General features: G+C 36.8%; 1 protein-coding gene across 12 annotated transcripts in view; it reads left to right on the plus strand.

The window, feature by feature from the left end:
* The window catches only part of spag9a (sperm associated antigen 9a), a 34404-nt gene extending 21568 nt beyond the window's left edge, over positions 1-12836 (plus strand). For 5 of the 12 annotated variants that reach the window (XM_046865851.1, XM_046865854.1, XM_046865855.1 and 2 more), the window contains 18 exons: positions 567-623; positions 1752-1934; positions 2075-2204; positions 3091-3180; positions 3347-3499; positions 3794-3962; positions 4109-4342; positions 5926-6118; positions 6453-6575; positions 6733-6813; positions 6946-7013; positions 7096-7244; positions 7663-7834; positions 8135-8248; positions 8410-8445; positions 9819-9995; positions 10717-10866; positions 10953-12836. In XM_046865851.1, coding sequence (XP_046721807.1) covers positions 567-623; positions 1752-1934; positions 2075-2204; positions 3091-3180; positions 3347-3499; positions 3794-3962; positions 4109-4342; positions 5926-6118; positions 6453-6575; positions 6733-6813; positions 6946-7013; positions 7096-7244; positions 7663-7834; positions 8135-8248; positions 8410-8445; positions 9819-9995; positions 10717-10866; positions 10953-11077 — 2404 coding nt within the window. In that variant the 3' untranslated portion in view covers positions 11078-12836. The remainder of the gene's footprint in view (positions 1-566; positions 624-1751; positions 1935-2074; positions 2205-3090; positions 3181-3346; positions 3500-3793; positions 3963-4108; positions 4343-5925; positions 6119-6452; positions 6576-6732; positions 6814-6945; positions 7014-7095; positions 7245-7662; positions 7835-8134; positions 8249-8409; positions 8446-9818; positions 9996-10716; positions 10867-10952) is intronic. The other 7 variants (XM_046865856.1, XM_046865859.1, XM_046865862.1 and 4 more) reach the window with 3 other exon arrangements.
* The last annotated feature ends 707 nt before the right edge of the window (positions 12837-13543 follow it).

The raw sequence follows: 13543 nt of genomic DNA on the forward strand, positions 1-13543 counted from the left end.
GTACAGAATTGTTGTTTTTCTTATAGAAAGCATGATATAATGTCAGAGGTGTGAAAGCCTTTATATCTCCAAACATGTACAGAAGATGAAGATTCAAGTAGACCTTTGACCTTCTGATCATGACCACTCCAAAACCTGTATTATTATTATTATTATTTTTATTATTATTATTAATACAGCCTATGTTCTTTTAATAGTGATTTAAATATAGGTTTAAAATGAATCAGAATAAATGCTTGTATTTTTGACTCAAAAGGAAATTAAGTTAAAAAATGGATGAATGTAATCCAAAATAGTACAGTACAATGGAACATTGCAGATTGAGTCATATATTAGTAAACATGTATCCTGTGACATGACTGAGTGGATGTTACAGTACAGTTAAAGTGTTAGAAGCTGAAGTATAATAGTTTAATTATGTGTGTGTGTGTGTGTGTGTGTGTGTGTGTGTGTGTGTGTGTGTGTGTGTGTGTGTGTGTGTGTGTGTGTGTGCTGTTAAATTAAAATCATCACATACAAAAGTGTGCTTTATTCCATATATAATGGAATATCCCTTTCCCCTCTAGTGCTTCCAGGGAAAACCCTACTCTTGCAGAAAAGAAGAAGTCCAGCATCTGGCAATTGTAAGCATTTTCACCATAATTATTCTCTACATCAACAATAATAGTTAGATTTTGTGTGTGTGTGTTGTTAAATGAAAACCATCACACACAAAATTGTTAGTCTCTACATTATTATTCCCCAAGCTGTTTATTACTTTTTTTTTTTTTTTTTTTTTTCATATTTCAAATTATACATGTATTTATTTTCTTGTATCTCTTGATGTGCTCATGGTCTTCAGCATGTGGGTAAACAATCATATACTAACTGCCTCTTTTTTGCCCTCAGCACAAAGATGTAAAAAAACAATATTAATTTTTTTTCTGTGAATTATTCCTTGGGCTGCTCCTGCTTGTGGTGTCTTCAGTTTTCCTCAGTTCACAATGTATTGCTTTTACCAATTAGCTAAGTTGGATATGTCATCGCTTATATTTTCTGACGGTATATATTGGACAAGATGATGATTAATTTGTAATGGCAGTTTGAAATTAAAAGGCAGGCTACAATGATACCTTTTGTGCACAAAATTCTGAATAGAATTGTATTTGTTAGATTATAGCTGTAATATCTCAATTCATATCATTTTTTAAAACTCTGTAGGATCATTTCATACACAATATTAAAATTATTTTCAAATTAGGCTTTATATATTGTCTCCCCCTGGTGGTCCTCTTGTTTTTAGTTTAAAAATTGATAAAAAAAAAAAAAAAAACGTTGGCAGAAAAAGACTCAAAAAAAGAAGAATTGCTCAATAAATATTATATTCTTATTGGTATCTTGTGACAACTTGCTTTATATTATGCATATATATGCGCATATATTATTCTTTAACAAAATATACATTACTGTTGTTCATTTTAATACACAATGAATTGAGACTGTGGATAAATATCTCTGGAAATTGATTTACAAATATTATTTTATGCAGAATTTCACACATATACATATATGTTTCTTAAATTCCTGAATGTCAGTATTGTGTAGGATTGTGCACAGGGTTTTCTCATGGTTCTCATGGCAGGATTTTTTCTGTACTGTCAGATGGCAATCTTTTGCTTTGTCCATGTGACAAGGTTGTGTATGTCCTGTTCCCATTAACATCCGTGCATGTTTTCCGTGTGTGTGTGTGTGTGTGTGTGTGTCTGTCCCAGCTTTAGCCGGCTGTTCAGTCCCTCGTCCGCCAGCAGCAGCAGCAGCAGCAGCACCAGCAGCAGTGCAGTAAAGCCTCCTCCTTCTAATGTCAAGTACAACCCACCCAGTGCCATGAGGAAGAGCAGCACCTTTTCCCAGTTCCCCACTGAGCGTTCCAAAGCCTTTGACTTTCTCAAAGATGAGTAAGGGCCTGTTTAGTATTGCTTTAGCTTTACCAAATCTTCAGACCACTTATGCTCACACTATATTTGCCTTAAAGCCTTGTGGACTTTTCAGGTCAAAGTGTTCCATTTGAATTTTTTGTATGTCTCCTCTCTTACAGAGTGGACTTATGCAGTTCTCCATCACGTAGAGAGCAGAAAAAGGCTCAGTACAGGCAGGTCAAAGCTCACGTACAGAAGGAGGATGGGCGGATGGCAGCTGACGGCTGGAGTCTGCCTAGTAAATACAAGGCAAGATTTCAAACTCTAGTAAAGTTTACAATTTTGCTAGATCAGGGAGTTTATTTGATGGCAGAAGAAAGCTGAAGATAAGTAGGTTGCTTTTATCTCCCCTGCTTTAATTCATTTGGTTTTACATTTAGCATGCTAGATAATTGTCATATTGTCATCAAATATAAAATGTACAAACATTCTTAAAATGTAAAATACAAGCAAAATCTTTTATTTTGTTCTTGCAATTCTAAGCAAGATAATTAGCTTCAGTTTACAAGACCATTGCATTAATTATAGTTTACTGTCATGACTAGCAAAGTCTTGCAAACTTGGAGACAAACTGCAAGCTAGTGTACCAGTGAGTACCGAAAAATACTAATTATTTTTATTATTAAGCACCAGCTGCTTCAACTATACTTTGGTAATGCAAAGCTCACTGCACTACACATTTGCAGCAAAGGATGTGGTCCGGCTATGTTTTTATTGCACATATAAAGTTACTGGGAGGCTAGACAATATCTCCAGACATATACATGGACAAATTGTAACATATATGTATACAGTGCAGCAAAAAACTATAGTCCACAAACAATTGCACTGCATTTGAATAATTTAGTTCATGTTCAAATGCATGACCATCATTAGCTTGTTGCTATGTTACGGTATACCAAAGCAGTCACACACATGAGAGATTCAAGTGCTCACTTATTTTTCCATTGTGAGTATTCATTCATATAATTAGCTTGATCTACTTTTTAGTTAAATTACATTAGTTGCTGGTTTTTATTGCAGGTTTGTCCCAAGCACAGCACTGGGCAAGTACATTGAAGCTAGTAAGCTAGCTAATGTATTTAAAATTAGTCCACCACTTAGGTAATAAAGTTTTTCTATTTTTTCTGAACAGGAAGCAAATGGAAGGCAAACAGAAAATAAGATGAACTTGCCGGTGCCTGTGTACTTGAGACCGCTGGATCAGAAAGATTCTTCAATGAAGGTGTGCACCTGCCTGGTATAAAACCCGCTGTGGTTTATTACCTGGCTATACTCACAAAACCACTTGTTGTGTTCAAATGTAGCAACATTCATTATGGTTTATCTTTAAACAACCTCTAATACTGTACATATATCTGTAATGAAAGTGTATTTTGTTCTTTCCCTAGCTGTGGTGTGCAGCTGGTGTGAACCTTGCAGGTGGGAAGCCACATGAGACAGGCTCAGGTGTATGTGTTAATGACTCTGGAGCTGATGGAGAGACCTCCAGACCAAGGAATGGCTCTCAAAGCAGCCTGGATCAACAGGAGCAGCACCACAAGGTGATAGGCTTTATCAATACAACCTGAAAAACTATTTCTAATACAAATTTTCTTTATAATATGGGCATGCTTTGCAAATTGTAGATAATCTCTGCGAAAAAAAAAATGTTTTAAACTAATTATTCCAATATTTTAAAACAGGATTAAAACACTGAAGCTGAATTTAGACATTTTAATTGGATTTCTGTGTAAGTCTTACACAGAGCATTTCGGTCCTCTTATTGTTCTTTGTTTAGTAAAATTGTATTACAATTTGATTCTCTAACCATGTGCTTGTGTGTATATGTGTGTCAGGAGCAGGAACGAGAGGTGTCGCAGATGGACATGTCCAGCCGTGTTTGGATTTGCACCAGTGCACAATCCTCCACTAAGGTTATCATCCTGGACACCACGCAGCCCTCTGCACTGCTGGATAGCTTCTACGTCTGCAACTCCCATGTGCTGTGCATTTCCAGCGTGCCAGGTCAGATAGCACACAGCCCTAAGCATTGCTTATCTGACCATTTGAATGGATCTTTGTTCGAGGTGTATCTTGTTGTTTTTTTTATTTTTTTTTTTTATTAGTCATTTGTATAGGATGGACAATTATTATTACTATTTTTGCTTTAGGTGTACTTGAGACAGACTTTCCTGCTGGAGAAGAAGTTCCTCAGGATTCAGAGGCAAGACTTGAAGCTTCACTGACAGGTAGTTTGGCCAGTAACAGCTCACATGGCAGTGAGGGAGCTCTAAGTGGCATCTCAGCTGTTGGCTGTACAGCAGAAGGGGCAGGGTCTGGAGCTCAGACAGGTGGCTCAGGAACCAATGAGCTTTCGGCAGACCTCAGTCCTGTAAGAGGTAGAGGTAAGAGATATTCAGGCATAATTGGGATAAATAAAGGTTTAATCAGAGGACGATTTCAATAGAGCTGAGCACATAGAACTGAAAATGTAAGTGTAATAGGGGTGTAACGGTACACAGAATTCACGATTCAGTTAAATTTTGGTACGGTTAGAGGGAAGAAATGCAAAATATAAAATAGCTTGTCGTAATTTATTAATGCAGTTTATTATTATTAACATTTGTGAAAAAAATGTTAATCATTTACAATTTCTGAAACAATTTAAAATGAAATGCCTGCTTGGTTAAATGATATATAAAATAATATTTTATAAAAACAAAATTGAATAAGTCAAATTAATGCAATACACATGATATCGGTTAAATTGAGTAATCAATTACACTGCCACAAATTAAATAGATTGAATACAATTAAATAAATGCAACATTTTAAATAAATAGTTTAAATATTTTAGACCCCATTTGAATAATACAAATATGTGTGTGTGTGTGTGTGTGTGTGTGTGTGTGTGTGTCCTTTTGTGTGTGTTTACATTTTATATATAAATTTTCAGAAAACAATGTCTTCATTCCTTTCATTCTTTATTCATTCACTCATTATGCAGTTGTCAGGATTTTCTTATTTTAGGAGAAATTTTTTGAAGCTGGACAGAAAACGCAAAAGAATCCTTAGCAATTTCTTGTTAGCGATTAACGCTAGCGCTATGGCTTCTTTAGTGTTTTCATGCATGCGCAAAACAAATCTTATTTCCGGAAAAGAGTGAGTAGCCACAGTGACACTGCATTAACTCTATTTTTTTATAATACCCCAGCATTGTTGTGTATGTTTTCAAGTTTGATAATAATAAATAAAAGTGTGAGGTGGAGGTGCGAGGTGCAGGTTCGGCACAAAAAAGGCATCGAAAGCCTTGTACTGAGCAATTTCGGTATGAATACATATACCGTTACACCCCTAAAGTGGAATAATTGTAATAATCACCAAAATTGACAAACAAACTGTAAACATAAGGTCTAGCCACACAGTTGTAGTTTCTCAACACAGAAATAAATATATTGAATTAAAAAAAAAAAACTCAGGTGATAAGTAGACACAAATAAAAAACATTTTGTATTTATCATGGCAGAACACTAATATGTGAATAAACAATTGTTTATTTATTTCCTTTGCAGCTTCATCAAATATTAATTCAGTTCCAATACCAAACAAAAAACCTAAAATCTATGCAGGAATAAGGTGTCTGTATAATCTACAGTAGGCAGTACAGTGAAAGATACTAGAGTACACCATTAACTCAAGTCTACATGATGTCCAGAGTAAGTCATTTATTAATAGTTTGGTATGGCACAGATATTATTTACAGTTTTAATCAAGGTGATAAAAGAATATGTGCAGATATATGTACCTGCTTTACAACAGGCATTCAAGCTGGTGTTTAATCACCTGAAACAAAGCATGTGTAAAACTGTTTCTTAGCTACCAATAATCTGAAGTCAAAGCCGCCTACTCAGTTATGTTTAGTAAATTAGTGTTTGGTGTGATTTTTGTGGTAATGGTCAGTGGTACAGTAACTTTACTGTGTGTGCAGTGGAGTTGTCTAGGGAACCCAGTCCCAGTGAAGACGGCGTTCCCACAGCAGAGGAAGCCACTGAGGCTACTGAGGAAGAGGAGGAGGCATCGGGTACAGACACCAGCCAGCCTGGCATTTACACTGAGCATGTATTCACAGATCCACTGGGAGCGCAGCCCACTGAGAGCTCAACAGCCACAGACAGTGTGCGGTGGGTACAGAGAGAATGAAAGGGTTTTTTTTCACATTCTTGACACAGTCTGTACATCTATTTTCATTCATAACATGTTCAGCTCTGTGAAACTAATGGTCTGTGGCATGGGGGTTGATACATTTTTTCTTTCTAGACTGCTTTAGTGACTGTTAAATTAGACAGAATGTCTGGAAAATAATTGGTTCCTCAAACCAAACCCTTTTCAGACAATATTCTGTATATTTACGGGACTCAGTTATTATGAGTTATTATGAGAAAATCAGGTACTGTTCTAGATACGCCTGTATGAATGTATGTTGTAAGTTAATTTTGTTTGTTATGTGTGTGCTAGGGAGTCAGGTCAAGAGAATGATGGAGCAGCTTCTCCAGGCAACGAGCAGGACAAAATCATGCAAGACACTCAGAGGATGAGTAGCACCCTGCCTACCATGTGGCTGGGAGCTCAGAATGGCTGGTGAGTGTTTATCTCTCCCTCTTTCTCTCTCTCTTTTTCTTTCTCATACACAGACACACCTTTATTATCCTTTTCATAATGCACAATCTGAAACAAACATATGCAGTCATGTTTATATTTAATTACATGCAATGTCACTTTTCTTTCTTTCCTCCAGCCTGTATGTGCACTCATCTGTGGCCCGGTGGAGAAAGTGTCTCCATGCAGTAAAGCTGAAAGACTCCATTCTTAATATTGTGTGAGTAAAGAAGAATGCTGGATGATCTAACTGAATCAGACCGTCACATAACTTCATGCTATGAAAATACACAGGAAAGGCATGCATGCAGTGTATCTGACTGATATTTATATGACATTTTTTAATTTGCAGCCATGTTAAAGGAAGAGTGCTTGTAGCTCTTGCTGATGGTACTCTTGCCATCTTCCACAGAGGCCTAGGTAAGACCATGTATTATCATCCATTAAAAGTCTTTCTGATTTTTGCAGTTGTACAGAAAGTCAATTTTTTTTAATCATATAGATAGCCAGTGGGACTTAACCAACTATCATCTGTTGGACCTGGGCCGGCCGCACCACTCCATCCGCTGTATGTCAGTAGTACATGATAAAGTGTGGTGTGGCTACAGGAACAAGATCTATATTGTCCATCCCAAAGCAATGAAGATTGAGGTTTGCACCCATTTGCCTGTTCTACATGCTTTATTGCAGCTCTAAACCAGAAGAGCATATTTATAGTTTCCTGTAACATATATAGTATTTTTTGGCAGGGCAGAAAATTTCATAGAACATATATATTTAAAATTTACCATGTAATAATTTATAGGAAATTATTGATATGTGAACTGTAAGAGCTGCTTTCGATTGGTCTATGTGCTGTGCATTACTTACTGGGTGTGTTAACAGAATGCCACAGAGTTAATGACAGTGTTTCAAAAGTGTTTGGAACCACATTTTCTCTTCCACTAATATATTTGTTGTGGTCAAATATCATTTGTTCTCTGATATTAGTAATGCAATCTACTCTTGAAAATGTGTGTGTGTGTGTGTGTGTGTGTGTGTGTGTGTGTGTGTGTGTGTGTGAGAGCAGAAGTCATTTGACGCTCATCCTCGTAAAGAGAGTCAGGTGCGTCAGTTGGCCTGGGTGGGTGATGGGATCTGGGTCTCCATCCGGTTGGACTCCACCCTGCGTCTATTCCATGCGCACACCTTCCAGCATCTCCAAGACGTGGACATTGAGCCATATGTCAGCAAGATGCTGGGTGAGGAGGAACTACTAACATTAGGTTTATTTTAAAACATTAAAGAACTCAGATTATTTCTGTATTGCTTAAACAGAATTATTTAGAGCAAGTTTTAGGGCCTGTTCAGTCACTGGATTTGCACAATATTGTCCCAGTTACAAAGTACTGTTTTGTTTTGTTTTTGTATCAGCCGCATAATCAGAATTGGAGATAATTTGCAGTTTCGTCAGTGTAATGACTTTTAAATGTTTATGTTGAATCATGAGCTTTGTGTGTTGCATTTTATTTTCCTTTCAAAGTTCCTCTCTTGCTTAACAGGCACAGGTAAACTGGGCTTCTCTTTTGTGAGAATCACAGCGCTCATGGTATCCTGTAAGCGGCTCTGGGTCGGGACAGGAAACGGTGTCATCATTTCTATCCCTTTATCAGAATGTGAGTTCACAAATATTTTGGTGCAGGATTTCAAAAAAAGAGTAATGTACAAGAGGAGTGAAGCCAGATACAAAGATCTTGTTTAGCTTTACATTTCCTGTCGTTCCCTCTGCCTTTTACCATCCTATCTGTGACTCTCCCCTGGGTATTTCTGTCAATAGCTGTGGGTCTGCAGCATGGAGTTCTCAGGCTAAGGGGTGAGTGGGAAATGTTCCACATGCCTAGCAAACTGGCTGCAATAAGAGCCCTAATAGACCCCTAACTGCTGTCACACAATAGCTTGCACTTACTTCTGCATATGGTTGTCTGACTATCGTCTCTGGGTTTCTCTCACTGGATATTTTGGCTTCAGCATTGCGTAGAGAAGAATGCAGATTGAAGTGCAAAGCTGAAATTGATAAGAAATCTGTTTGTGGAATTTGAATTTGCTTAGCTTCTGGTCTGATTTGATGCACAAACATGCATCTATGATGAACAAGGGTCTCTATCACTTTCTTTATTAAAATACTGTTTTGGTTTACTTTATTCAGTTTGGGCCATATTTAGAATCAGTGCCTTATAGTCAAATGAAAAGAAGTTATCTGTTCTCTCGGTATAAAGACTTTACTTTTAGGGCTGGGGTTTGGGCTTCACCCAGGGTTGGCTGGGTAAGAATTGAGTTCTCTAACAATGTTCCATGTTTTGAAGGGAGATGATGAGAAAGGAACAAAGCAGCCCATGGTCCAAATACACAAAAACATATCAACAGGTAGAACAGGTACAAAAAAAGAAAATAAATAATATTAATAAAACAAAATCTCAGCAAGAAAAAGAAAACAGCTACAAGAACTTTTAACTCAAGACATGGCTAAGGACACACAAGTAGAGAAAGTGGGTGACTAATAAGGAACATGGACACACTGGTGACATCTGGTGAGGAAAATAAAAAAAACAAGGACAAAAAAACAAACAAAAGAAATGCCATTCTGTCATTGAAGCTTGTTAGATTCCGCTTGTCTAGAAGGTTGGTTTTTCAGTAGTGCCTATCCTACCAATGGTAGATAATGGAAGTATTTAGACTTTTCTAACCCCAGTCATGCTTCTCAATTCCCTCTCATGGATTCCCACTTATTTAAAAAGCCAAGAGTTATAAAAATATCCTGTGTGCTCTGTGGGGCATGCCTGATGCCTCTAGTGACCGCTAACTAGCTGGCATCTGATCTGTAGTTATGTGTAAGTTCTAACAAGTTCTCAGTTTTAGTATTAATTTACTGTACAAGTGTGTCTTTTGAAGCCAATACGAGTCCTTTCTGTTGTTTCTCCTTTATTGTCAGTCTCTCTTTTGCCCTTACTTGCCTGACAATGATCTGTTTAATAGCTTAAGCAAATCTGCTTTAATAGTTAACATTAAGCTAATCTCAGTAATAGGTGCTTTGTTTACACATAGACAGTCTGCGCATCTTGCTTTTTTTGCACAAAAGCACAGTTTTCAAAAAAAATACCACTTAATGCAGAAAAAAACAGTTGCATTGTGATTTTGCAAAAACACTTACAGTTCACTTACTTGCATTTTTTTTGCTTTGGATTGCAGCTAACAGGAGTGTTGGTGCGATAGCGAGCCGGCCCGGTGGTGCAGTACGTGTCTTTGGGGATGAGAGTGCGGACGGTGGGACGGTGGGCTCGTATGTTCCTTACTGCTCTATGGCTCATGCTCAACTTTGCTTCCATGGTCACAAAGATGCAGTCAAGTTCTTTGCTGCGGTGCCAGGTAACATAAAAAAAAATTCAATCTAGATTTATTGGGCACAATTTTATATTTACTTTAAGAGTTAGAGGGGCTGACAAATAGAGCAACAGATAAGCACAAACCATATATCTACAAGTGTCAAGTGTCCTGTAAAAGTATTTATATATTAGGTGTACCTATGTACATGTGTTTGCATATATGTAGCAGCCTGGGAAAACCCCTTAAATAATTACTTGGCAATCTTTAATGTAAATGGTTTGGAAAAATAACTTAATTTGCATTTAAAGGTTAATTGCGCTGAACTATGATCCCTATAACGTGTATTCACCACTGCATTAACTTATAAAAACAAATAATAAACACGAAATTCTGAATAAAACTTCAGTTCAGTCTATATCTTTATGGCATGTACAGTAGGGTTTTTACACTTAAAAAAAAAAAAAAAAAAAATCTAAAAGCATGATCAAATCTTGTGAAAAGCAACTTAGCTGGTAATGTTTTAGACATCTTTAGGTAGACTAACTGCATTCACAGCTGTGTTTGTTGAACAGACTTCTTAATCAACATGATCTCTTCAGGCAGACAGCCAAATTAAAGTAGACTAAATAAAAACATTTCCATGCTATTTTGGGGAAATGGACGTGTTTGCTTTTTTAAGTATCAATGTCTGTATGACTCTTAAGCTTTTCTAAAATAGCTTTTCCAAAATTCTAAGATGTTTTTGTGTGTGTTTTACCCTCAGGTCAATGTGTTCCTCCAGCAGCAGCAGCAGCACCTAACAGCATACCTGAAGACTCACACTCTCCTTCCTCAGACAGTCCTTCACGACAGCAGCTTCCGAAATTCATGCTGGTCATGAGTGGGGGGGAGGGATACATCGACTTCAGGATGGGTAAGAAAACTACACACTTGTGAGCTTTTCACTTAGGAGCACTACTACATTCTGCCATCCTGATATTATGGCTGCGTATTTGGCAGGTGACGAAGATAGAGAAGTAGTAGCCGAGGAACCACTAGAACCCACCCTGCAGCTGCAGTCTGCTCCCACCACCAGCGATCGCAGCCACATCATAGTCTGGCAGGTTGCCATCAATGACGAGTGAGCGGCCAATCACTGCCTCAGGTTCAACAGAGAACTCCGCCCTCTCAAAGCCACCCTGTGGCCTGCTGTTACATTTTTTTTATCACAAAAATTACTAGAATTGTGATTCCCATGATTATTATTAGAAGACGTACAGCAACCGAGTTCATAGGTGATGCTTTTGTTTTTGTGATTTTTTTTTCTTGATGTTTTATTACTTTCTATTTTCATCCATGCCAAGGCATAAAGTCAAAGGGAATCTAGAAAATAAGGGATAAGAGAAGAAGTAAATTCATCCATCCAGGACTGTACAGTTTTAGTGACTTTAGTACTGAAGCACAGAGAACAGTTAAAGAAAACACATGCTTTGAGTTTACACCATGACTAATCATATAATTGCACATATATAAGTCCCCCTGTTCAAGTTATTTGTTTGTCTCAATAGGAAAAAGACAGAGACAAAGGCTACAACTGTGACACTACAACTGGTGTCGCAGTAAAATCGTTTGAGCAACAGAAAGCTATTTTTGCTATCCGTTTGGCATGCGTTCTGTTCGCAGAACAGTCTCAGAACTGTAAAGGCATGGTCTGTCTTGTCGTGTGTGATGTATGTGTGTGTGTATGTGTTAGTAAGAATGAAGTAGTCAAGTGTGTTGTAAAAGCCCTAGCACTACATTCTGCCTCATGTGGTAGCACAGTACGCTAGAGCTTGCTGGCACTTTAAAATAGTGACCAACATTATTAGATCTAAACTTGGATCTATCCTTATTCTAAATACACTTTTTTTTTCTCCCAAAAAGGGGCTAGCCTGTTACCAAAGGAAAAACTGTAGACATAACAGCCTCTAATTATTTGCATTCCATTTAAGCTTTTTATTTTTTGGACTTTCACTACAAAATGTTCATATTTAAGAACAAACTTTTTTAAGGTCTCATTTCTTGACAGGGATTTTATCAGAACCACTTTTCATCGCACCTTACATCGTTTGTCTCATTTAAAAAAAACAAAAAAAACAACGAGTGTTTACACGTCTGGTCTTCGATGCTGAAACCAGTTTGTTTTTATTCTTATCTCTGTGTCATTTAAAAAAAACATTTGTCTTTAGTGCGGTCTGTTCATATTAAAGCACAGCAGGCCAGTGTTTAACTTACCTTTTTTGTATTTGAAGGAAATAATTAACAGGCAGTCTGTTTTTCTTTGATTATTCCACTAAGGGAATATTCATATTGGTGTTTTGCCATTCCAGTATTTATTTTATTTTTTTCATAATGAATTTTATGGTTCCGAATGTAACTTTATACATGCACATTCTAACAGTTTGTGTAATATCAGGCACTCAAAATGGGTTTACGTGTTGTGTTATTGCAGACTTTGTGAAGGAATTGCATTATGACTGGTTGATAAGTGTAACATCATGGATTAGAATGTGTGGGATATACAGAATACACTCTGTGGATCTTAAGGAATTCAGCATTCATTGTACTAAGCTATGCATGTTTTTTTTAAAAGGACACTGCAATGTGTTTGTTCATATCCCTGATTATTGCCACCTTTTTGGGTGGACTAGTATGTGTGTGTATGACTGATGTCGAACCACTTGTGTGTGTGTGTGTGTGTGTGGGTGTGTACGATTACTTGGTCCCTTAAACGACACAGGATGTGCTGTGGTTGTCACAGCTTGTCATTACTGTGTTTTTTTTCCTGTTCAATGTTTGCTACAACAGCATCATAGCTTTATTTTTAACAATCTAATAAAGTCAGTTTCATGGGAATTAACCGCAGCTGCTGGTCTATTTGCTGTTCTTTTTTAGTCATTCTTAAAAAGAACCAAGGTGTTAAAAATGCTACCAGTTTCTGGTAAAACGTAAAGTCAGGTGAGCGACAGATTTTTTACACTCATAAAAAAAAAAAAAAAAAAACCTCCCAGTGGACACTAACAATTTGAAGGTGTTCATTGTATTAACAGATGCATGAAGAAAGAAATCCAACCATGATTGCTTTTGTGTGAGTTGCTGCACTGATTCACAGATTCTGAAGATTCTGGCTGCTAATATGGTAGTGTGAAGATGACAGCTGTCAAACTTATTAAAAAAATATCCTGCTTTGTAACTAAACTCATATGCTAATTAGTATTTTTGTAAAGTAGTAGTACACAGCGAGTAAGAGCCACTCAATACAAACTGAATCAAGTTTTTTCCTGCTTTTTTTAAATTGTTATTATTATTGTTTTCTTATATTTATCTCCAGTAAGTGCTTTATTATATTATTATATTATATTATATTATATAGTGCTTTTATATATTACAGTCAGGTTTAGTGGGGGATCACAACAGAATGTCACATTAATTCACTTTCATTTATATCCCACTTTTAACAATGGATTTCACAAAGTTGTCACAAAGCAGCTTCACAGTAGATTAAAGAACTTTGTATCAACTCTGTAAATCCTTTAACTTTATAAATCACCTCTAATAACTATTAATCCTAT

The sequence above is a fragment of the Silurus meridionalis genome, chromosome 14 (assembly GCF_014805685.1).
Source record: "Silurus meridionalis isolate SWU-2019-XX chromosome 14, ASM1480568v1, whole genome shotgun sequence".
NCBI lineage: Eukaryota > Metazoa > Chordata > Actinopteri > Siluriformes > Siluridae > Silurus > Silurus meridionalis.